General features: G+C 38.6%; 2 protein-coding genes across 7 annotated transcripts in view; one reads left to right on the forward strand and one right to left on the reverse strand.

The window, feature by feature from the left end:
- The window catches only part of LOC139443489 (calpain-B-like), an 86,866-nt gene extending 69,358 nt beyond the window's left edge, over positions 1 to 17,508 (forward strand). For all 6 annotated transcript variants that reach the window (XM_071224471.1, XM_071224472.1, XM_071224474.1 and 3 more), the window contains 7 exons: positions 5,163 to 5,298; positions 10,214 to 10,272; positions 10,742 to 10,810; positions 11,418 to 11,496; positions 11,999 to 12,115; positions 13,766 to 13,824; positions 14,748 to 17,508. In XM_071224471.1, coding sequence (XP_071080572.1) covers positions 5,163 to 5,298; positions 10,214 to 10,272; positions 10,742 to 10,810; positions 11,418 to 11,496; positions 11,999 to 12,115; positions 13,766 to 13,824; positions 14,748 to 14,774 — 546 coding nt within the window. In that variant the 3' untranslated portion in view covers positions 14,775 to 17,508. The remainder of the gene's footprint in view (positions 1 to 5,162; positions 5,299 to 10,213; positions 10,273 to 10,741; positions 10,811 to 11,417; positions 11,497 to 11,998; positions 12,116 to 13,765; positions 13,825 to 14,747) is intronic.
- Positions 17,509 to 18,885: 1,377 nt separating this feature from the next.
- On the reverse strand, positions 18,886 to 22,058 carry LOC139443382 (uncharacterized). Its single transcript, XM_071224371.1, has 2 exons — positions 21,434 to 22,058; positions 18,886 to 19,088 (listed from the first exon to the last, which is right to left on the reverse strand). Exons 1-2 carry the CDS (start codon positions 22,056 to 22,058, stop codon positions 18,886 to 18,888), a joined length of 828 nt encoding a protein of 275 aa, XP_071080472.1.
- Positions 22,059 to 26,041: the final 3,983 nt, after the last annotated feature.

A 26,041-nucleotide genomic window follows, 5' to 3' on the forward strand; every position in this document is an offset into this window, starting at 1 on the left:
TAAGCATGGAGGTCCTGGGTGGGTCTCTGGTGGACAGAGTACATCTCAGGGTTAAGCATGGAGGTCCCGAGTGGGTGTCTGGTTTACAGAGTACACCTCAGGGTTAAGCATGGAGGTTCTGGGTGGGTCTCTGGTGTACAGAGTACACCTCAGGGTTAAGCATGGAAGTCCTGGGTGGGTCTCTGGTGTACAGAGTACACCTCGCGGTTAAGCATGGAGGTCCTGGGTGGGTCTCTGGTGTACAGAGTACATCTCAGGGTTAAGCATCGAGATCCTGGGTGGGTCTCTGGTGTACAGAGTACACCTCAGGGTTAAGCATGGAGGTTCTGGGTGGGTCTCTGGTGTACAGAGTACATCTCAGGGTTAAGCATGGAGGTTCTGGGTGGGTCTCTGGTGTACAGAGTACATCTCAGGGTTAAGCATGGAGGTCCTGGGTGGGTCTCTGGTGTACGGAGTACACCTCAGGGTTAAGCATGGAGGTTCTGGGCGGGTCTCTGGTGTACGGAGTACACCTCAGGGTTAAGCATGGAGGTCCTGGGTGGGTCTCTTGGACAGGGGGGTGTATTTTTGTCTCTGTGTCAAAGTGGTCCAAATAATTCTAACTTTCCATGTTTTTTACCATATAATCCCTTTTTGCTTTAAGAAATACAAAATCTCTGTGATTAAATAAATACAAGCATTTTTATCAGGCGAAGTATGTGTATAATTCAGTTCTATACTTCCTTATTAACTGAAATGGGGAGGTTGTGATTAAATAAAAAGTGTGGGCAGTTATTTTATGGATTATATTACAGATAATATAAATGTGGTTTTCAGGATTTTCAACTCTTACTGATATATCCTGCAGCTCAATACAAACAGTTTTGGATAATCTGCCAACCTAACCTTGAATGTGTGGGTTCTGTTTGGTTGAGAAAATTGTGACATTTTAAGCTAAAAACATTTTACTGTTTGTTGAAAAAAATAGAAATGCAAAGCTAAACACATCTTCTTAAACCATACTTTGAATACAAGCTTGTTACTTAAAAAACAATAAGAATAATAAAATAACGGTTATGTTTTAGATAAGATGTTTTCATAATAATGAATACTCTTTAGCCTCTCTGAGTGAACTTCTCTTCTGTTCTAATAAGCATTCACAAACTAGTCACCTTTATACTACTCAAAAGAAGTTAAGGAACATCCAATTTTTTCATGACAATAGTTAAGCTGTCATGAAATTGTCTATAGTAATACTGCTACATCTATGAAACAATTCAATGTTCTTTGACCTATTTTAATTAGTATATATTTTTAAGGACAGCCATATGTTTCTGTTTTTTGTTTATTTGGTTAAGAGCTTTGTTCATTTTTCATTTAACTCATCAACATGCACTGTAGACCGTGTTGTCAGTGTTCCTGCAGTAGTATGTAGAATGGAGATATGGACAGAAGTGTCCTCTCCTGGATGCATGACTCATTAGCTCATAGACCTGTTTCTACAAACTAGGATAGATAGAAGGAAACTTGTGGGACATAATAACAGAATGAAATACATGTATGTCATGGTGTTTAAATGATGGGAACCAACTCTTCCTTTTTTCTAAGAATAATTAAATGCAAGTCATGGTGGGTCGCCACACCAAGATCCACCAACAGTTTTTAGAAAATCCAACTCTTTGAACACTAATACCACCTCAAGGGTAATGCATTGTCAGTACTGACAGGGATTGAGCCTATAGAATGAATAGACACATGCATCAACCAGAATATTGTTACCTTATGATTCTATTTGAATTTAGGGGGCACGGGTGGCCAAGTCGTCTAAGGTGCCTTTATTCGCTGTGCAGAGTTGCGTCCCTTGGGCACGCCAGAAACCTATGATTGTTGGTTTGAATCCCGGTTCGCCCCAATTATGTTTCTAGGTTTGTCAGCTCCATACCCGTGCTTGTGGGTTTCACCGAAGTGGTAAACGTCTGAGACCTGCATCACTTTGTGCTTTCCTCCCACATTAAGCTGACACGCCTCGATATAACTGGAATACTGTTTAAAGCGGCGTTAGACTCAACTCACTCACTCACCCTCTATTTGAATTTAAGTGAGTGAGTATTGCTTTATGCCGCTTTTGCAATATTCCAGTAATATCACGCCCTTGAGAAGCCAGAAATTGGCTCTATTTGAATGAGAAGTTAATTATTTAACGTCTTATCTTAAAATCTTGTCTCAATACTTCCTGCAGTTTTTCTACAGCTTGTGGAATTTCTAAACACAAATCATCAGGAAAACTGATCAAAGAAAGAAAATGGATTTATTTGTTTACCGGTACTTCCAAATTGTTGATTATTTGAATCATGATTTCTTCCCGACCTCCTCTCATCAATAGGGAGGGACTGCATCAACAATATGTCCACCCCTTTGCTTCCGATCTTTGTTGTTTAAGCATGTGCACGTAGTGATGTTTGATTGGTCTATCACCTTAGTTGATCGGTGTGTTTCTCACCTTCCTATGTTGTCACAGCATGGTGATGTAGACTCAGGGAGCCAGCATGAAGATGAGGACGCAGAGGTTATTTTGTGACCTTCAACTTTTGTTTCACCTTGATGTCTGTCCTTCACCTTTGTTCTTTTTAAATCAGTTGCTGGTTGTACACTCATCTGGAAATTTGATCTAATACTTTCATGTAACTTAAGGTAATTGTAGTTTAATTTCTCCACTCAATTAATAACTGTAAGTATTGAGTCAGTCAAACTTCTTGATAATCCTTGTATGACCAGCATATGGCCTTCAGCTTGTTTGAACTTTGTTTCCTTGTGTTGCTTGCAAATGTCATGCCTTAGTTTTGTGTGTTTTGCTTTAAGTGTGTTCTTCGTAGAAACATCACAATCATTATAACATCATCATTAAATGCATAAATCATATAAATCGTAACTGGTAATAAGTAAAGTGAGGATTGTGCTGTGACGTAGTCCTCCTTGATGGCCAGAGGACTATGACATTGAAGGAAGTAATATCAGAGTTAAAGTATTAGACACAGTGTGTGCGTGTTCAAGCTTACTGGATATTATACCGCTTTGATCTCAGCTTCAACAGAGTGTGTAAGCAAGACACTTCAACACGCCAGTATATATATACACATGTCAAAACAGCGAATTCTATGTTAAACTTACCAGTGGTTATATAGATCATATCCTGACCCTGTGGTCAAAGGTCAAGGGTTGAATTGCCGTTTCATCTCTGGTATGACCTTTGGTGTTAACCTTAGTCACGGGTTTCATGTGGTAAATGTCAAAACCTCGGTAACTTTGAGCTTTCCACTTACATCAACCTGATGCCTCATCAAATGGCTGAAATATTGTTCAAAATGGCGTTCAACCGAGTTTTCTCCTGATTCAGTGACTCATAGTCTGGCGACCATCACATATTGCACTAGGCTACAGCTGGGTCTCAATGGAGACCCTGAAGTGATGCCATGCGGCTTCTTCATGATGAGACCATGGTCTCCAACTCACTCACGCTAACTACTCTAAGGCCACAATAAAAAAATTGTTAAATTTTTATCCAGTGAAAACATTAGAATGAGACACATCTGTGTACATCAACTATTGACAGATGCAGTTTACACGAAGCGCGGATATTTGGTAGGACAGTTTATGTGATTATTTCATCAAGTAAGAAAGAATGGAATTCATGTAAAAGTTTTTCTCTCTGCATGAAGATCTGAGACCACCTCCATAGTAGGTCGTGCCAGGAGAACTTTCTAATCAGCCAATCAGCTTTGAGGTTTCTAAATTCTAAGTACAAGGGACCGAAGCATTCAAAGCAGTCTGATTTCTCTATCTTGAAAATGAACTCAAACCACAAGTTTTGAAATTAGAAATAATAGCAGCGCCATTATATTGTTGTGGATATGTAATACACCTGCCATGGCATCTTCCCCCAATATGGAGAACCATCAAAGGAATATATGTGTTGGTAATAAAATGAAAACCAAATCGTTTTACAAAGCTGTCGTCTGATTGGCTCAGGAACCCACGTAGCCTACTTTAAGAGTCTCTGTATGCTCAGGTTCATTCAACATGACCTATGGAGTGTCCTCACTTCTTAATGCAGAGAGGTATCATATTGGAGTAAAAAATCTGATTTTGATGCAAATCGTGAAAATCTAATAATCAATTTATTATGGTTTTAGAGGAAAGTCATACTAGATTGACTAGTGTATTTGGACATGTTCAGTGTCTGAATAATGAAAATGTGCCTTTGAATTTGTAGAGTTGAATGCACGTTTTCACATTTGTCATTTTGTCCAAAGATTAACTTTAGTGATAAGTTTAACTTGTTTATGCACTAGTAATACCATCTTCCCAAGGCAAGGGAGTTTACTGACTTTTAAGGTCTAGTTTCCACCCTTGCTGAACTAGCCTGGACTCCATGGAGTTTTATTTTGCCTGGACTGACTTTGCATAGTCCATTTTATTATAATATAGATCTTGACTATTGATCAGACTGGAGAGCACCATTTTGTTTGAAGCTCATGTAAGTGATATGAGAGGTGTAATCTGATTGGTCAATAGGAGGGACATTGCAGGAACATAGCACCGGTGCGCTACGATCAAGCCCAGAAATTCCAGTCTGGGTGGAAACTGGACTTTTACAGTCAGTTAGCTGTCTTGTCTTGGGAAGATGACTTAAAACACAATAACATGTTCTATTCATTTGTTCTATGAATTGGTCACATTTCCACTGACATAGAATATTTCTTTCAGGAAAATTATTGTTGATGACACTGTTTCTTTTTTGTTGTAAAAACTAACTTACTGTTTTCTTTCAGATTACTGTTTTTCTGTGGTATTATAAAAATAAGTCAATATGTTGTTTTGAATCTGTATGATAGTTTTTCATAAAGGGTTCGTATCAGTCTACTGAGACTAATAGAAATAACAACTTTCCCTCAGCACTATTAATGTGTAGGAATCATAGCATACGATAAGCAAGATACTCCTGGTAAGGTAATACATCAGATTTGAATGGTAACCTCTAGTTTACATTTTACATAATTATGATCATAAAAATAGTATATTGATGTGGTTAACACAGAGACTACGACTTTGTATTAAACATTAGATGAACTATTTAGGTTATTAAACATGGGATTGTGGGACTAAGTGTCTGTTTACGTCACCAGGAGGCACCACCACCGACGGAGGAAGAGCAGCAGCAGGGAGACAACTTGAAAGAAAGTTTCCGAAATATCGCCGGGGAGGACATGGAGATTGATGCGTATGAACTCAGGGACATTCTCAACTCCGTCTTCACAAAAGGTATATTTCTTTTGTTATGTTGATCAAAAGATCTGTTTCCATGACTTTTGAAGGAAATTTAATTTACCGTATTCGTCGTAATAAGCGCCCCGCTCTAATAACGCCCACGGTGACATATGGGTGATATATTGGCTGGTGAACAATCCCAATTAGCACCCTTTCTGATTGATCAATGTACACAAGACTTATTTATTTGCGTATGATGCGCACTCGTGTGTTATATGCACCCTTAATTATGGGGAATTAAATTCTGGAAAAATATATTTGTCGTACATAAACATTTCAGGCTGTTAGCATAAACCATGAAATTTATCTTTCCAAAATGATATTCTAATAAGAGCCCCCTATGTCTAATTTTGAGAGCGCCCTGGGCGCTTATTACGTCGAACACGGTATTCACTTTAACGAAACTCTTTTTCTTTATTTTACATGCCTGGACCACAGGCTTACATAAACTCATGTTGTATGTTGTCTGTCATTGTGTTTACAGACATATTGGTCATGATCAGGTTTCAGTGATTGTCACTGCACCGCTTATACAGGCATATTGCTGTATAAGTGTGGTCCTTGCCGTGGTTGATGGATTATGCAAAATCTATGCAGTCTAAAATCCAGGCATACGTTTTTGATTTCTTCTTTCGAACTTTTATATTAGTTGATATTTTGTGAAACATGACGAAGGGTTATTAAAGGCATCAGAAGCATCTAATATGCCTTGAATTTATTATACATATGATATTCCTTAACCGCATGATCTGTTAACTATTTTGAAAGTGCCCGATATGGCACTAATGCATGGAAATTAGTTGTTCCAAATTCCATCGAGCAATAATGAAAAAAATATTAGAATGACAAAATTTAATAAACAATTTCGGTTCTGATATTCATGTAGGAAGGTGAGACGTAGACCTTGGTGATGTGAATTGACTTTAATAGTTAAAGTTGCTTGATGTCATGAGTGGTTTGATGGTCTGTTGTACAATGTTGAAGTGTTTATCACTTGCATGGGAGAATTAATATTGAATATATTCAGTAACTGTTGTGTAATGACTTTGTACTTGTGGTGTGAGAAGTTTGCCGGGTGTATGAATAGGGCAGACAAATAACTGAAAAACAAGGTTTCATTGAAAATAGTAACTATTGAATATACTAAATCATCCCATGGAGATTCAAGGTGAGAATTGATTCTCGTAAACCGATGCTTGTCGGAAACCGCTTGTTGTAAGAAGCGATTAAAGGATCGGGTGGTCAGGCTCGGTGACTTGGATGATTGTGTGTCATCATGCGCTAGCGACGTTAATCTTTGCTCAAATATCAATCACTGGATTGTCTGGTCCAGACATGATTATTTACAGGCTGTTGTCATATAGCTGGAATATTGCTGAGTGCGGCGAAAAAATATACTAAATGTTTCTGTCGCTCTCAAAGCATTTAGATCTTTGGATTTGAGTGATGTTCCCATCTTGTTGTGACAGTCCTCAATGGTCATCTAGTCAAGGACCAGTCTAGAAACCCACTGTGTTGAGTAGGCTAGTACTAACATTGAACTATTTATTTGACAGACGACTTTCTTGGTAAGCTATGGTCAACAACAACAGGCAGGCCGGCTGCACTGTCTACAATCACCCTTAGTCAGACTAGTCCCCCTTATGGTTTTGGATGTCACATCAGAATATTTCATTTTTAAAAATGTTACCATGGTAACTCTTTCCAATAATTTTCTTTCTGTAAAGGACACATATATGACTCTTTGTATTTCAACCTTGGTTTTTTTTCGAAATTTTGGTGTATATTGGAGTAACCATTTGTTAGACTGCATCCTTTTTCTATTCAAATTGGATATTCCACAAAACTAGTTCCAAATATTTGGTTTTGTTTGAAAGATGAAGTTTTTATTTATTATATCTTAAATATATTCACAATTGATAAACAAGATTTATTTGTATTAAATCACAAAGAATTTATTGAACAACAGATTTTGCTATGAATCTACAATTTTATGGATTATGATGAAATATTCTGATGTTCTGCATGATCTGTTTTCATTTATTGTAACATCATGAATCACATGTTAATTTGAGTTACTGTCAGTAGAAACATGACTTGGTCAGTATCTATGCTACTGAGTTCATAATTCATTATTTATTTAGCACATACACTTGTTGTGTGGCACAGATGTACCAATGTATGGCTGCCCAAGCTATTAGATGCTGTAACTTTAGTGTCACATCTCTTTCAGCTTAATCATATTTCTTAGGCCAAAAAAACAATGTTTGCTATCAATTTGTTGTTGCTCTTATCTAACAACTCCCCGTTCTGTCTTTTTTACTCATGTATTAATTGACTGGAAAATCTTGTTCTCAAGCAATGTTTCTGTTGAAATTAAGTTTGAAAAGGTTAGCTACAGTGGTGGTAAAAGTTCCATATTAACTTTAGGTTGAGTTTTGGTTTTGGTGGCCTAGTGGTTAAGGTGTTCACCTTTTTAGACTGAAGACTGGGTTTGATTCCTCAAATGTTTGAAGCCCATGCTTTATGTCCCACAGTGTAATAATTTTGTTTTAAAAAGCCTTAATGTTGTTTTGCATAAATACATGATATATGAGGTGCTTGAGAAGCAAGAATATGTATATAAAATCTGAAGTTTTCATGGAAATCTCGGCTGAATATGATGTTTTTTAATCAAAGCACAATTTTCATGTCATGCATCCTTCCATATATGTGTTTTCTGGCTATCTCTCTCCACTCCCCACTTTCATATTGATAGCAAACAAATCGTTCAATTAAGACCTCACCAATCATTTTCTTATCAGATTGTGTCTAATTAGTGTTACTGCTTTTTCTATATGATCCAAATAGTATTTACAGTTTAACAGAAAATTATATATTTTGCTGATAAATCAATAATTTCTAAACATGCAAATTTATATTGCATATGAATACTGAATATGTTCTCTGAAATTGACATATATCATAAAAAACTGTTATCATGCTGTTCTTGTTATTTCCGATTTTCAGAATTTAGAAACAGTGTAATTAATGGGTTTTTTCTAGTATTTTGGAATAAAATGGGTTTGTTTGTGGAATTTACTGCCATACATTTTTCAAACAAATTTTATGTCACTCTCAAAAACTGCCTTGGTGGCCTTTGGTCCAGGGTATTTAGGATAATAGAATACAGGGAAACTACCCTGGATTATTGAGGATGGGATGTGAAATGCTGAGAAAACATTTACATAGATCATGGTTGACAAGATCAGGTGATTCAGGTTTAGGAAAAGCAATGTATTGTTCATATGTTCAGAGAATGTCTACAGTATTCTGTCATCAACCATTTGCTGGTACTAACCATCTCCTTTTTTTAAAGTCTATTATTTCATGAATTAATAAGACCATAACTGTTTTGCTTACCTATCCATGTTAAAGAACATCTGATATGTATCATAATCAATTCAAAATTCTGTGAATTTCCCACTGATTTTTCATTTGAAACAGTACAAGTACATATGTTGAGAATTTCAATCAGGGTCACTAATTCTACACAATATGGTAACGCTGTGTGCAGCTTGAACACATCAACCACGAGCTGTGTCTGTCATGGCTTCCTACTCCTACTTATAACAGACCGATCCACCAGGAATGTGGGATTGGGAATTTATAAGAAAAGAGAGTAATAAATTTGCTTTGAGCTGCAGTATTGAAACTCATGTTTACTGTGTCATGTGAGTGTGTTTACCGGCCGTAGGCGCAAACCATGGACCATGTTGGCTGATAGGTTTTGTGGCTAAGTTATTCTTAGTTGTCTGGAATATATCATATATAAGCTACTGTGCAAGTGAAAAAAGTATTGCATGATAAGATACATACCAGCATGCTACAAACATTTAGGTTTGTTAGGCCACAATAAATTGAATATTTCTTCATCAAGTTATTTCTTAAAAAATTTTTGTACTGGCACCAATGTTTTTAATATATTTTTAAATGATTTTTCCTTTTTGATTAATACAATCTATGTGCAAAATTGAAGATAACGATGATACACATTCAGAGAATTTTGTAGTTTTGCTATTTTGAAGTAACAGATCGGGGACAAGTGATGGTACTTTATCAAAATATAGAGATACCGTTACAAACAATTGAAGATCCTGGGCCCACTTGCACAAAGCGATCTTAGCGCTAAGATGATCGTAACTCCCATACTTTAACATAGGCTTACAATAGTCGTAGCGCTAAGATTGCTTTGTGCAAGTGGGCCCTGGAGGTGATTTTCAAGCTCAATTGGTTCTCCACACAAAAAAATAAATGAAAGGTAGAGGTGATCTCAATGAAAAAATAATAATTTTTTGTGGCTATACCTATATGCTTTTAGTATGAAATAGAAATAGGTAGTAAAGTCAATATCTAATTATATATTTTAGGATTGGATTCATATTGTTACAAGAAAACTATCTTCTCTTGAAAACCTTTCTTTTGGCAAGTGGGAGGAAGGCACCAACTAACATGGGGGATATGAGTATTGGTGTACTTTACTAACTGTATAATATGTTCACAACAACTTCCAAGTGCTTGCATCAAAGTAAAGTACTTTGTTAGTTACGATTTAGTTAAAATCAAATATTGTTGAGATTTAATTGTCTTATTCAAAATAGACACTTAATCTAAGGTAAAAGCAATAAATCCATGATCATGTGTCATTAACACTGTTTTAGATTATTCTAACATCACAAATAGTTTTGTGGAAAGCAGTTTTATCAAAATGTTTGCGTTGTCTTGTAACTTGAATGTTTTGTTGTAATAACAAGCATAATGTTGAATGAAGGCCCGATTAAGGTCCTCAAAGTGCAGTGTGTTATTGATGGTAGATAGTTCTCAATTACAACTTAGTTCATGGTTTCATCCTCTGTTTGATCTTTTGCAGAGTTCTCCTTCGAGGGCTTCACCATTGACTGCACCAGGAGCATGGTAGCCATGCACGATGTATCCTTCCTGTGTAAAGATTAATCACGACAAAAAGACCAAACTAAGATCTTTATGGAGATTACCGTATTCGACGTAATAAGAGCTGAGCGCGCTCTCAAAATTTGAAATATGGGGCTCTTATTAGAATAAAAATTTTGGGGTAAAAAACAGAGTTGAAAGATCGTAAATTTCGTGGTTTATGCAGATAGCCTGTAATGATACAAACGAAAAGTATGTGTGTATTATACACAAGAGATATATTTTCCAGAATTTAATTGCCCATAATTAAGGGTGCATATAACACACGAGTGCGTATTATACACAAATAAATAAGTCTTGTGTACATTGATCATATAAATTGACATAAATTTATTGTTTTTATCAATGATGTTTATAAACACGTTATAAACGCCCTTGTATTTTTATGTTCCAACAATATAATTAGAGACACTTCTCTACTGAGTTATGTCCCTTGACCGATGTCCAGGGTGATCTGTCCGGCAAGCTGGGCTATGATGAGTTCAAGGCCTTGTGGCTCGATCTGAGGAGATGGAAGGTAAGTTACATTATTCTTCCCCATTGGAAGTATGGAAGGTTGATAGAAAGTAGCGGTAGCCAATGTTTTGGGTGAAAAATGACAGAAATAGAGACTGGAATTATTGGGTGTTGATTGGGGGTGGGGTGGGGTGGGGTGGGGTGGGGTGGATCCTCTAAGGTGGAGGAGTTGAGTGTGTGTTTGTCTTTCAACACCACTTTTAGCATATTCCAGCTTATACAATCAACCAATTCACTGACTTATTGAATTCATTAGTTACAGTCGGGTGTGATTTTACATGTGTTGTGTAAAAAAACGTGACATACCCACCTGTTGTCACACACATTGGTATTCACTGAGACCTGAATGTGGAGTGTTCAGTAGACATAGGCAGTATTCTTCTTTCCACCACAAGATTTACCCAAACTGTATTGAATATATGAGCATATCAATGAGAATTGTATGGATACTTTTTGTAATCAGTATTGTAGTCGAACAGTACTTAAATGAGGTAAAGATCTTTTCACAGTCTCAATGTTCCTTGTATTTTCTTGAAATTAGGTATGTTGTAACTAAATTTGCTTGTTTATGTAATTGGCATTTTGTAAATATTAATATTTGATTTTAGGGAGTTTTCAAGGAATATGACCATGACGGAAGCGGACATCTGAGCTCCTATGAAATAAGAGCAGCATTAAAATCTGTTGGTAAGTGTTTACTTATATATACTACTCAAGAGAAGTCAAGAATACCTCATTTCATATTACTATGGTTAATGTGTCATCCCTGGGTGTCTGGATAAAGAGGTTCCCAGATTCAAGATGGTGGACCTAGTGGCTGATAAGTCTTCTTGGCTGACGGTGGCAACAAGATGTCATTTAGAGAATTCCAGCCCTGCTCTCCCAGACAAACGTCTTTCTTATTTACTAGACCCGTGAAGATTCAATAGGTCTTCAGCAAACTGCTTGCTGTAAAAGCAGACTATGCTTGTCGTACGAGGCGACTAACGGGATCAGGGGGTCAGGCTCGCTGACTTGGTTGATGCTTATTATCGATCCCAATTGCGTTGATCGATGCTGATGATATCAATCACTGGATTGTCTGGCCCAGACTCAATTATTTACAGACCGCGGTCTTATAGCTGAATATTGCTGAGTGTGGCGTTAAACAACAAACAAACCAAATCTTATTTACTAATTCCTGTTGCAGGTTTCCGATTGAGCAACCTGACGTCCAGATCTGTTGTGATGAGATACAGCAACAAGGAGGGACAGATCGAGTTCGGGGACTTTATTATGTGTGCAATCAGGCTCAAGACTATGCTGTGTAAGCTATTGCTAGACGACTGCGGTTGTAATTGTAAGGTCCCTAATGAAGATCTGGGTTACAAATTGGTCTTCAGCAACCCATGCATGCCATAAGAGGCTACTAACAGGATCAGGTGGTCAGGCTCGCTGACTTGGTTGATGCATGTCATTGTGTCACAACTGCGTCAATCACTGGACTATCTGGTCCAGACTTGATTATTGACAGCTATCGTCATATAGATGGGACTGCCTCTGTGGTCTTGTGGTAGAGCATCCGTGGCAGGAGATCCGAGAGTTCGATCCCCGGCCGCGTCATACCAAAAGACGTTAAAAGATGGTACTTGTTGTTACCCTGTCTGGCGCTCGGCATGAATGGTCTGAAACAAGGACTGGTCGGCTCGAAGTCAGTATACTGTGTCTGAGTGGGGTATTCATGTTAAACTGCGGCATGGTATCTCAGTGAGCTAGCACTATTAATAGTCATCAGTCCGGACAAGTACAAGCAGCCACACACACACGTGCATGCACATCGCTATATAAGTGCAATAATCTTGGATGCGACGTTAAACCCAATTTTGCCTCACCTCATATAGATGGAATATTATATATTATGATATATAAGGGCAGCGTTAAACAACAAGTTCAATACTAACATGCCGATGGCGAGTCATATCAAAAAGCTCACCTTGATTTATAATACTGTGAGGCTGTGCATAATTATTGAAGAGTATTTATATCATATTCTCATCGCTATATTGGCTGAAATATTTCTGATCTGGCATCAAATATTAGCTCACTCATTATACTGCAACATTTGACAGGGACACTCAGATATTTCAATATTTAATACAGTGACATAAGACGGCACCAGTTAACAAATTGAACTGTGTATTTATGTTTAATTAACTTGAAATAAAGCAGCACATGCTTCAGATCAATGCAAATACAAATACTGTTGGTATTAGACCTGGGACAGGTAACACAGGTACTTGGGTCAGGTGGGTCTTGCGTAGGACCTGGGTACCCACAGGACTACCAGACCCATGGTTAGTCAAGTGATTGTTGTTTTAATGGCAAAAATTATCTAGCTCTCTATGGTTACACTATAAGTGAGAAATGTCTTTCTTTCTGACAATGCACACATTCCTTCTGACTTCATCTGTTTGCATTAAGATAAAACTTCAGTCAACTTCAGTGTATGCATGATCAGATTGTTTTATACCTGTATCTAAATACATTTTGACAGGAGTACGGTCAAACTATTCCCAATTGGACATTTTGTACCTATCTTTTGAGACCTACAGCGGGTACCCGGGTAGGGTCGGTAATAGAGGGGTGGGGACCCCGGTAGTAAATTTGGACTCATCCCAGCCCTAGTTCGTAGGACAACATATCTGAGCTAACAGTAACAGCCCCTCCTGGATATGTTTCCATCTTGTGTCTGATGCATCTTCTGCATCTTCTGGTCCAGGTAGGAATCCTGGATTTGACCCTATCATGACCTTCATGGTCTGTCTGAACCATGCTCTTGCACAAATATCTGCAACATTTTGAAGTTTTCCTGTCACATAGAACTCCCATAGAGTGATACTGTCCATATCGGCATCATGTCCAAACTCTCTCACTGAATATGAGAAACAATTTGTCATTTTGAATGTTGTGTTTTCAGCTTCTTTCAAGGCAGTGGATCCCGAGGGTCAAGGTATTGGCGCCTTTGATGTTGATACTGTGAGTACCTCAAAGTCATGTATGTCACAAAACATATATCCACTGACATCCGTTATCTTATTTGGTACCGTACTCTATGTCTCCAAATGGGGGACATGGGTGGTGGGGTAGTCTAGTGGTTAAAGCGTTCGCTCGTCACGCCGAAGACACGGGTTCTCTTCCCAAAATAGGTACATTGTGTGAAGCCCATTTCTGGTGTCCCCCGCTGTGATATTGCTGGAATATTGCTAAAAGCGGCGTAAAACCGTACTCACTCACTCATCCAAGGGGAAGATGTTGCTTAGTTGTCCAATACACTGAAGTTTACAGTGGTGAGTTGTGCCCCTTTGGTGTCCCAGTAACCTATGATCGGGTCATATCCTAGTTTGCCCTCATTGTGTCTAGCTCTGTCAAGACCATGCTGGTGTGTTACACTAAGGTGGTGAACATCTAAGACCTGCCTCACTTAAGTCTCTCCTCCCACTTAATGTTTACATGCTGTGATATAACTGGAATACTGTTCCAAGGCGGGGTCAAACAATACTCACTCACTCTTCCCAGGGCGGTCGGGTAGCCTAGTGGTTAAAGCGTTCGCTCCATCCGTAGACCTGGGTTTCGATTCCCGACATGGGTACAATGTGTGAAGCCCATTTCTGGTGTCCCCCGCCGTGATATTGCTGGAATATTGCTAAAAGCGGCGTAAATCCATACTCACTCACTCACTCACTCACTCACTCACTCACTCTTCCCAATATTTTCCTTTTAGCATATGTGATTTAGGAAAAACACAAAATTAATTCTGCTTTAGACTAAACATTTAAGTATAAATTAATTAATACTGCTATCAGTCAAATATTAATATTTTTTTATTGAATTTCAAAATATGACTGATTTCTAGGTCATTAATGAGTAATTTCATTAACATACTTTGATTTATATTTCAGTTCATCCAAACCACGATGTACTCCTAAAACAGTTGTCATGACAATGGGGTCAGCCATATTGCTGCCAGTCACTTCTGCCATCTTTGATGTCCTATATTCTACCTACTGTCATATCAGTCAGTGTTATTTCATACCACGAATCTCTTGATGTTGATGAAACTACGCCCTAGGTTGTGTGTAGGTCATTCCTGTTTATTGATGTGTTTGTAAACAGTTTCAATAACCATTCTTCCATATTGATATAAAACTTCAAACTTGCAATAATGTTTATGTTCTCGCCTTTGGAAATGGATTTTGTAGGACTTATTCCACTTTTCCATTATTGTTATTTCTACTTTGAAACTGTTGATAAAATGTCTTTCATAATAAAAAATGTCCCATTGACTCAGGACTTAAATAAAACCACATGCTATGCATTTGAATCATTCTTAGATTTGTGAATAAGGTATCTCTATCAGTCCAGAGTACTGATGTATGCTCAATGCAAGATCTGGCAGTATTATGTCATATCAATGAAAAATGTTTGAACTTGAAAAACCCCAGTATGAAACATCCTTACCTCTTTTAGGTAAAAGAAATTGTCCATGCGAATACTGCATAATGGTCGCAAACTTAAAATCTTTTCTCAAGGCCTGTTAAAAAATATTTCTTGTTTGTCAGTACCAACCTACCTCTAATAAAAAAAAATATTAAATTTTAGACACTTTTAAATATTCTTTTAACTCAGATTTCGATTCTGCACCATATTCCGCATTTTGCACACACCATGCAATTTGTAGTGGTCAGATTTGCAGGGGAGCCTAGCAGTGGTCACCATGGCCAAATAAGGATATGTGGTTGATTACAATCAAATTTCCTTTTGTACATTCGTAGACTTCTAAATAAATAAGATCCTCCCTCAGTGTGGAAAAAAATCATTAAAAACAAGAATATGTTTTTTAACTGGCCTAATTCAATTTTACCTTCCTCTTTCAATGAAAACATTAATTCTGGGTCTTCGGATCATGCTAGGCCTAGACTCTTGCCTTGACTAAATGACAGTTTATGATTGTTATGCCTTGAATAAATGCTTCTTCCATGGCTATACCACTGCATGTCTGAATTATGTTCAAATGTGACGAGACTGCATGAAAGATTTTTAAAATGGCTGCATTAAAAGTATTGGAAACTGGGGGAAATGTAACAAGCCCCAGATTGTTTTATATCAAAGATGGAAATATGGCTGAGTAACCAGTCTTGTTGATTTGGGATTTCCATTTCCAACACTGGCATTATTTAATAGAATTATTACCTATATCTTATCTACATATCTTCTCTGGTCTGTCATAGTAGAGTTTTGCTTATGATTATTTGGAGAAAAACAAAAAGAAATGTTTGAAAGACTTAACTTAAGGTGGCATACAGGAATATTATTGATAGGGTTTGACCAATATATTTCTTTGTTATCAGTTTTAGGCCATAGATGCAGGAAACAGGAATATACAATGTGTTAAAATGACATAACATTTATGTCGTTAGTAATTAGGCATTCTATGTAAACAAGAATTTATACTGTTTTGCTTCAAATTAGCTGTTATAATCAATATCAGCGCACAATTTGTGAAAGGCTGGAGATTAAATGGGTAAAAAAGTATAAAACAAATATTGTTTTTTTCACATTTCAATATTCAGGTTGGCTTGTTTATTAACAGAAGAAATTGGTCGAACCGAGGAAGTGGCAGATACTCACAGATCAGTGAATAATGTTTGTTAGGTTCAATATTTCCTGCTTGATGAATATTGTGCCTTGAAGAATCTGCTAGCACATAGTAACACCGCCCATCTTACACATACAATGCGGGTATTTGTGTTCTTAAAGTTTTGTTCGCTGAACGTCCTGTGTTTCATTCCTAGGAAGGAACATCACATTATCTGTTTGTAAATGTTCATGACGATATACATGTACTTTTCATCATATTTATTATATCTTTCTGATCAGATACTCTACGTAGTTGTTATTATTGCTGTGTTATTGGCCCTCCTACTAGTGGTTACCAAACCAGAAACGATTCTACTTTGGCCCCAAAAACCTTTTCGATTTATATTAACATGGATGATCTTATAACTAGTGGAGCATTCTCAGATAGCAAATTTATTTATTCAGCTTTTTCAAGCCATAACCATTTTGGGGTAGAAACAAGAGTACGAAGCAGATTAATTTTCCCAATTTTTAGAGGGCCTTTAAACACAGCAAATGTTGTAGTATTTATCTTGCTAAGAGTTGCAGTAATATGTATATAAGAGTCTTAGTACTGCTTTGTTTCTGTTTGATTGTTATTTTCATCTTGAACAATATTGTATAATTCAGCGAGGGAAAATACATGATTATGAGATAAACTGCTTCTAGCAAGATGTTTACTACTGTTTTTTCTAGTTTGAACAGACTGACAATAAAGTTGTTAGGATTTGACACAAATATACAATGTTTGTTATTAACAGACTGACCTGGATTGTTATTGATGCTAATCATTATAATGTAGATTTAGTGAGAGGCAAGACGATAATATTGTAAGTGATTTATTTACTCAAATGGTGCATGTGGCAATGTTGGCTTAGAGATTTATTTATGGATATTATGTTCTAATATGAACCTTAATGTACATTTTTATCTTGTAGTTTGCTTTACGTTTAAACATTGGCAGACTCGATGTTCTGCAAGACAAGTTCGCCGCAGTCTTTGTTGAATGTTAATGCAGTTAATTAAAATTGTGTAGCTCACCTGTGTCTGTCTTCTGGTTGTATTGTTTGTTCTTGGGAGTTAGTATCTTTAGCTCACCTAGGTGAAGGATGCGTAGCTTCTTGTTGTTAGTTTGTTGTTTTACGCTGCACTCAGCAATATTCCAGCTATATGACAGTGGTCTGTAAATAATCAAGTCTGGGCCAGACAATCCAGTGATTGACATCCTGATCATCGATCAACGCAACTGGGATCGATGACATGCATCAACCAAGTCAGGGAGCCTGACCACCCGATCCCGTTAAGTTGCCTCTTACGACAAGCATAGTCGCCTTTTACAGCAAGCCTGGGTTGCTGAGGACCTATTCTAACCCAGATCTTCACAGGTCCAAGGATGTGTACATGTAAACAATACACGTTTAATCCTGTATGCCCCACATCCCTACAAAGACCTCCCTACAAAGTAAGACCCCTTTAGTATGCAGAAGCACTGTGTGATTCCAAGGATATGTACATGCAAACATTACAATAACTAAACACAAAGTGTTGACATAACATGTATTAATTGAAACAGAATAAACCAATACCAGGATCCACAAGACACAATCATCAGCTTTGAAACATTTTAATCATTTTATAACACCGTTCTAACAAGCTCCAAAAGAATACTCTCCCTTGCAGTAAAGTTCCATTCAAACCAACCAATCATCATTTGCCTTGACAAATATAAACTGCTTGCTCAGCAAACATTCCAACCAAATGATAAATGACTAAACATTTGTAATAGACATTGTTTTATATCATGATTGAAACAACAGCAAATTATAAAACATTCTGTATTGTTCCAACAACCAAATGGTAAATTGTGCTGTGACAACAAAATATTGATCTCTTCATTTCATACATAGATCACTTTTTATCATGACTTAAAACAAGCAAAATTAAATCATTGTCACGTTCCCAATCATACATACAAACAATTCTAACAAATGCAAATTCAAGATATCAAAACAAAAGTATTTCCTACAAATGGCAAACTAAAATTATTTTCAAATTAGGTAAAATGTACAGATTTTATCTTTCAATATAACTCATGTATAAAACAATGCTAAAAGTAATACCACATAAACATGATGCAACAAATGTTTTATCTAACTATGAAATATGTCAAAAACAAGCATGAACACATGACATGGTAAAATACTAAAAGACTAATATTCTTGGGGGAAATGATAAAATTGGCCTAAGGAGTTTTCTTCCCCATCCCCATCCCCCAACCACACACACCCAAAACAAAAAAAACCCCACAAAATGAAAAGGAATGTGCAGGGGTACAGATAAAACAACTGTATGTCTAGAAGCACTAAGAGGAATACAATTTTGTTTCTAACAACAAAAGTAAACGGTAAGCCCTGGGTTGGCTTAGGGCGCTGTGACCTCCATGTCATATCCCTGTACCTGGTTGTACCAGCGGTAGAGGGCCACCTTCCACTCGATACACATCTGCGCCTGGGTGTCCAGTTCCCGACAGTAGGTGCCGACCAGCCGGGGGATCTCGTCATTGGGGAACTGACTAGGCTGGGCATCTGCAGGGGGCCGGTGAACCATGAGCTGGAAATCCACGCCTGGAAAATTAAAAGTTGTTTAGGTCGCATCCAGCAATAATCCGTCGGCCTGTAAACTATTGAGTCTGAACCAAGCAAATCAGAGGCTGAAAACGTCACCATCAGCACTGTCGGGCACGATGACGTAGTCAGCCAAGTTTATTTAAAATAATTACGATTATCATAGCGCTAATGTGGCGACCCCAGCACAAAGATTTTCGTCAGTTTATATTACAGTATGGGAGTTACGTCCGTCCTACAGCCAAGGTCGCTTTGTGCAATGGGCAATTCCTTAACTACATAAACTATTACAACTGTCATCGATCTACAACAAAGATATTACCGACTCAATTCGTGAGGGAGTTAGTGAATGTTGTTTAACCCTGATGTCACCACACTCAGCCTGTAAATAATTGAGTGGACCCAAGAAACCTGTGAGTCATAACGTGAGCAAAGCTCCGCCATGAGCAGTATAAAATCGCAATCAGCTAGGTCATAGAGCCTGACCGCCTGATCCGATTTCGTCGCCTCTTGCGACCGGCAATATCATTATGTGCTGGAGACGTATTCTTACCCGGAATCCCCACGGGGCATCTAAAATAAAAAGTAAGAAAACATGCATGTCAAATACATCGGGCGACTCCTTGAGACCATTACAGATCTTGTCTTCAGTCTATTTGAAGTCGACCCGTGAAGATCCAGGGTAGAATAGGTCTTCAGCAACCCATGCTTACTGTAACAGGCGACTATGCTTGTCCTAAGAGTCGACTAACGGGATCGGGTGGTCAGGCTCACTGACTTGGTTGATGCATGTCATCGATCCCAATTGGGTGGATCGATGCTCATGATGTCAATCACTGGATTGTCTGGTCCAGACTCGATTTATTTAAAGACCGCATTCGTATAGCTGTAATATTGATGAGTGCGGCGTTAAACAACAAACCAACCAAACATTTGATGTCCAAGGTGCTGGTTGATAGCGCAAAACAAAAGCCTCTCGCATACCTACTGCATATATACCAACATACCAATGTGATCTTATTAGTATGAAGGTCCAAGGTTCAAAAATATCTTTTATATATGGTTGCCATGGAAGCATCATTTGGGTCATCCATGCACAGGTTCAGCTGTGCTTTCTCTAGAAAGTGAGTGAGTGCATGAGTTTGGCTTTACGTTGCTTTTTAGCAATATTCCGGCGGAGGGACACACTAAAATCAGCTTCACACATTTTATCCATTTGGGGAATTGAACACGAACCTTCGGCGTGACGAGCGAACGCTTTAACCACTAGGCTACCCCACCGCCCCGACAAAAGCAAATTCAAGTTAAAAGCACGGTCAAGACAAGATGTTGTAAAATAAGATGTATTGTTAATAACAGAACTTGCATGTACACAAATGAAAATGTTCTTCACCCTGTAATCAGCAATATTCCAGCTCTGGTTCCGGCAAACCAGCGACTGAAAGCATGAAACACGACCCGACCAACCAAGGCCACCCCTCCTACCACACGAATGAAATACTAAGGACCTATCCTGAGGCTGAAATCCTATCAGGGTCACAAACAGAGAACAATGGCCGCACTCATATTAGCCTGTTTTCTAATTTGATTTCCATATAAACCAAACTAAACTTTATACTGAAACAATATAAACATAGGTGAGAAAGCATAATTCCTTCATTTAAGTTTCAGCTTCATTGTTCTTCGTTGCGCAACGTCCATTTCATGAGAACCAAAAAGACAATGGACACCAATATCCATATTTGGTGCCTGACCAGCGCAAAACTCACAATCGTAAAAGCTTAAACCTTTCTGCAGTTTAAAGTTTCACTTTTGCAAAAGAAGAGGTATTTGTGTGTTTGATTTGTTGTATGACAGCACACTCAGTAATATTCTAAATCTATGCCTGTAAATAAGTCTGGACCAAACAACCCAGTGATTGATATTGAACTACGATGGGGTACAATGAACCGCAATCAACCAAGTCACAGAGATTGACCACCCGATCCATTTAGTGGCGTTTTGCGAGCACCATAAGTTGCTGGGGACCAATTCTGAACCCGGAATACCCAAAGCGAAGCCAAAAGGACATTCAGAATACCGTATTCGACGTTATAAGCGCTCTGGGCGCTCTCAAAATTAGAAAAAGGGGGCTCTTATTAGAATATTATTTTGTCGAGAAAAAAAGAATGAAAGATAAATTTCGTGGTTTATGCTGTCCCATAATTAAGGGTGCATTGATCAACCGGAAATGGTGCTAATTGGGATTGTTCACGAGCCAATATATTAGCAAATATCTCCGCGGGCGCTTATTACGTCGAATACAGTACTTCTGATATAGGTTATGGAAAGTATGTTTGTCGTACCGCAAATTAAGACGCTTTGGTTGATGTGGTCCAAGATTATCGTCTTGGGGTACATCGGGCGGTAGCGCGGCTCTCTGTTCCTCTTGACGCTGTGATTCTCCTCCAGAGCTACTCGGATGCCTTCGCCAAGAGGATGCTGCATGAATTTGATTCTGAGGAACCGTAGATTTCGGAGCAGATATGGCCCTTCTCGAATCCCCTCGAGAGACCTATCACTGTTCGAGCATCCATGTAGCTTTATAAACAGCCGATAGTTCTTGTTGAGCATAGGTGTTAAAAAACGCGGGAAATTCTGAGGGCAATCTTCATGATATTCATCCCCCTCCTTGCACAATTCACGTGGCATGATAATCGGGTACACTTTTGGCTCCGCATACGGCAATGATTCACAAGGACTCTTCCAGTGCTGAATGAATTTTGTAGATGGAGATATCCTCGGCTCACGAAGACTCTTACAGTGTCGATGGAAGTATACACCCTCACGTCTAATAACGTTTGTCCTTGTGGCATGGTTGTTGCCGTTCCAGCCTGTTTGCCCCAGCTCCAAGTCCACAGGAATTCCGATATCAGCATTGGCACTTGGTATATAAGGACGATTTATTATACTGCTGTATCCGTGCCCCATAACTTCAGAGCGTCTGGGAACCCAAGGTCACTGTCGACTTCCTTTATCTCTAAGCGCCGTGGCTACAGGTCTCACGACGCAAGCATTATGACGTCATAGACGGGATCAGTCTACGTCACGTCGATCGCTCGTGAATAGGAGAGTCCATTGCTGTATACAAACCTGCGATAGGTTTGTCGACAAACGTCTAGTCATGGTGTACACGTCAGTAATTTAGTTGTAAACAAAGTGTATGTTATAAAACACATATATTTATATCTAATTAAATGTTGCAATTTAATTTTACTTTTTACGTTTACGAATGTTTCAATAGTTATATTGTTCCTCAATGAAGAGCACCATGTAAATTTTGCCTCATAATTTGATATCCATTGAAGACAATACAAATGTTAAGATTAATAAAATCTCCAGTTTGAGGCAATTCCATTCTAAGGAAAACGTACCTAATTTCATTCTGTTAGCGGAGACACGGGTGTCCCAGTCGTCTAATGCGCCCCGACTCGCTGTGCAGAGTTACGTCCCTTGGGCACGCCAGAAACCAATGATTGTGGGTTCGAATCCCGGTTCGCCCCGATTATGTTTCTAGGTTTGTCAGCACCATACCCGTGCCCGTGGGCTTCACCGAAGTGGTAAACGTCTGAGACCTGCATCACTTCTGGCTTTCCTCTCCCATTAAGCTAACACGCCGTGATATAACTGTAGTACTGTTAAACCCAACTCACTCACTCATTCTGTTAGCGCCGGCTGAATATAATTCAGTGATGGATAACGATGATGACCCATAGCATAGTTATGTATTTTACCGACTGGTGACACGTGAAGATCCGGGTAGAGAATGGGTCTTCAGCAACCTCTTCGGAGGCCTTGGGTGGTCAGGATCGTTAACATGGTTGATGCATGTTATCGTATCCCATTTGCGCAAATCGATGCTCATGATGTCAATCACTGGATTATCTGGTCCGATGTCGATTAATTACAGATCGCATATAACAAACAAACCCACTGGTAGTTGTACATTTTCATTCAAATTCTCTAATTACATCAGTAAATCTGAATGATCTGTGTTCCCGTGTGAGCGCTCATCTCTTTCTCAGCTAGTTTAAAGAAAGTGTTCCTGCTTGTTTTTAAATTTGGTGTGATGCTTTTATTAACGGACATTATTGAAGGTTAAAGTAACTTAAGGGGCAAGTTCACACGAAAATAAACCTATTTTTCTTGTACTTTTTCATCATGAAAAGTATTTACTTAGTAGTTTCAGTTTCAATAAAAATATCACAAGTATCTAATATATTTTATTCATTAAACCAGTTCATATTTCCATAATAATCACGCCATGGCTTATGCCCCTTGAGAAATGACGTCATTGTGCCAACTGATAAAGGAGTGACGTCATAAGACTTCATTAGACCCGTTTCACATGGTGTGTGACTCTATCTTCTCGGATACGCAGCCTATTGTTTTGTTCGGTTCCGTGCTGTTCAAAAGCACAATTACTCTAAAAAAATCGTTTTCCAAAATCGCGACTGAGAAGACAACAATGCATGTATAACGAACTGTAAGATTCGCGATGATTGTTGGAGGCGTCTGTTGTCTGAATTGTGCTTATTCCTTCTTTTGTGTTGCGCACATCGACTCTTGACTGATCTGAAGCGGATATTGTACGATCCTTATATGGAAACGGGCTAAAGGGACAACACTCTCACGAAGACCCCATTGACTGCTGTTTTTGTAATCGAGCGAAGCGCTTCGTGGTACAATTGCTCACGTGCAGCACTGTTTTCATCAGCTGATGAACGTCAACAAATACAACTTCAATCCTTATATTGACAGATACATAAATCATAACAAAACAATCCATTAAACATCAAACTTTTATCATTTAAAGCGAACTACATCAACGCGGAGATTCTTGAGAGTCGTGACGTCATCCGTCCAAACATTCCATTTGGAAATAAAATACACTAATACAAACACACATATCCAAATCTGCCTGCCGTAAAAGGCGACTGCGCTTGTCGTAAGAGGCGACCAACGGGATCGGGTGGTCAGGGTTGCTGACTTGCTCGATGCATGTCATCGATCCCACTTAAATATTGTTGTCACCCTATGGGGAGTCCGAAGTAACCTGTGCTTGTAGAAAGAGGCGACTTGCTTGGATTGGGTGGTCGGACTCGGTGGCTTGATTGATTGCATGTTACAGTACCCCGAGTGTGTTAATATTTTCTGGTGCCGTGGCAACTTGAAGCAAGTGTACCCCAAAACACCTTTTTAATTACAATGGATATATTATATGTGTTTATTATTCTGTTATCAAATAAATGTTTTTGTTATCATGTACCCCATAGTTTGAGTTCTGTGTGTGCACTAAATGCACGGGTATGGCCATACGTTTCGCGGCGGAGGACTGCAGGAATGGGCTTCATACGAAACATTAGCCAGATGTAAGGAATCGAACTCGGCCGTTTCGGCGCGACTGCCAAAATGTTATTGAGACACTTAGCTACCTTACTGCTATTATGGACATATTTGCTACACACCTAAAATATTACCGTGCACAGTGGAATCTGTCGAGACAGGAATTTGACTAATTAGCTTTTTTAATACAAGGCGATATAAATTCGCAAGCTCCGACGTTCTTCCAGTTTGGCCCTCACTCTATGAAGGTTCATACTCCAATGACCTCACACAAAGTGAAGGTCAATTCTTAAATCAATTGTTTGTTTGTTTGTTGTTTAACGTCTACTCAGCAATATTCCAGCTATATGACGGCGGTCTGTAAATAATGGAGTCTGGACCAGGTAATCAAGTGATTGAAATCATGAGCATCGATCCGCGCAACTGACATGCATCAACCAAGTCAGCGAGCCTGATATCAATTGTGCCGAATATACAGTGATTCATAAAAATACTTCTTTGATTTTGTTATTATTTCCTCTGTTATAATATTCCTAATGCAGGCCTCTTTAAAATCAGACTCACTTTCGGTCCCACAAGTAAAACGTTCATTTCGCCTGGATGTCAAAACAATGACGCAATGAAGTCCAAAGCAGATATTCCACTGTACTACACTGTACACATCGAATGTCGAAAGCCCCTTGCATGAATGCGTGATGCGGATGCGAAGAGGTAATTCTCTCAAATGTTGAAGGAATTTCAAAGCTTTTTACACATGGGTTGTTGTTCACTTTCTTGTGGCTCCCGGCACCCGGCACATAGGAGCCTTCCCCTACCCCCCTCCAACAGCCCCTTTTGACTAGGACTTCTTGAGTGTACCAAGTTGTAGAGAATATCCCTATAAGATATAAAGGCTCTACCGAATGATAAGCCCATGGGTGTATAGCAATTCTACCCTTATTAGAGAGCAACTCAATATATGAAGCGACGCATCACAACAGGAACTGAAATATTAGAGACCAACTCATCATAGGAAGTGGCTCGTCACAATTGGAGCGGAAACATTACAGACACATGTGAATGGCGAGTTAAAGATGCCCCAAGTTTAACCATAATAAAGCAAATGATTCTGTCTGGATAAAGTGGTATATCACAACTGGAGCTGAAACATTCGAGACTAACTCATGAAGTGGCGCATCACAATCGGAACTGAAACATTCGAGACTAGCTCATGAAGTAGCGCATCACAATCTGAAACACTGGTGACCAACTCATAATATGAAGTGATGCGTCACAATTGGAGCTGAAGCATTGAAAGACCAACCAAAATTGGATTTTACACCTCTGAACTGAATCTGAAACATCAAAAGACTAAATCATCGTTGTAGGTGATGGTACATTTCAAAATAGTGATTTTGTTTTATCAAAATCCTTTGATAGTGATACGCGGATCGTTATAAACCTCTACAAAATGTAATTACCGGAACGGGTATGTACAACAGAGGTCCATAACACAGCATCTTGGCACTGACTATTGTGCTAACTTAATGGTCAAATGGAAACAGTGTTTCCCAAAACCTGAAGCGGAG

The sequence above is a fragment of the Haliotis cracherodii genome, unplaced genomic scaffold (genome assembly GCF_022045235.1).
Source record: "Haliotis cracherodii isolate W230 unplaced genomic scaffold, xgHalCrac1.p SCAF_5, whole genome shotgun sequence".
In the NCBI taxonomy this organism is placed as follows: Eukaryota; Metazoa; Mollusca; class Gastropoda; order Lepetellida; family Haliotidae; genus Haliotis; species Haliotis cracherodii.

Excerpts from the sequence above, each read along its gene's own strand:
- LOC139443382 (XM_071224371.1), bottom strand. The coding sequence starts at position 22,058 with ATGGGGCACGGATACAGCAGTATAATAAATCGTCCTTATATACCAAGT. Across the intron at positions 19,089-21,433 it reads CCAAAGCGTCTTAATTTGCG|GCGTGGATTTCCAGCTCATG; the intron begins GTACGACAAACA and ends TTAATTTTCCAG.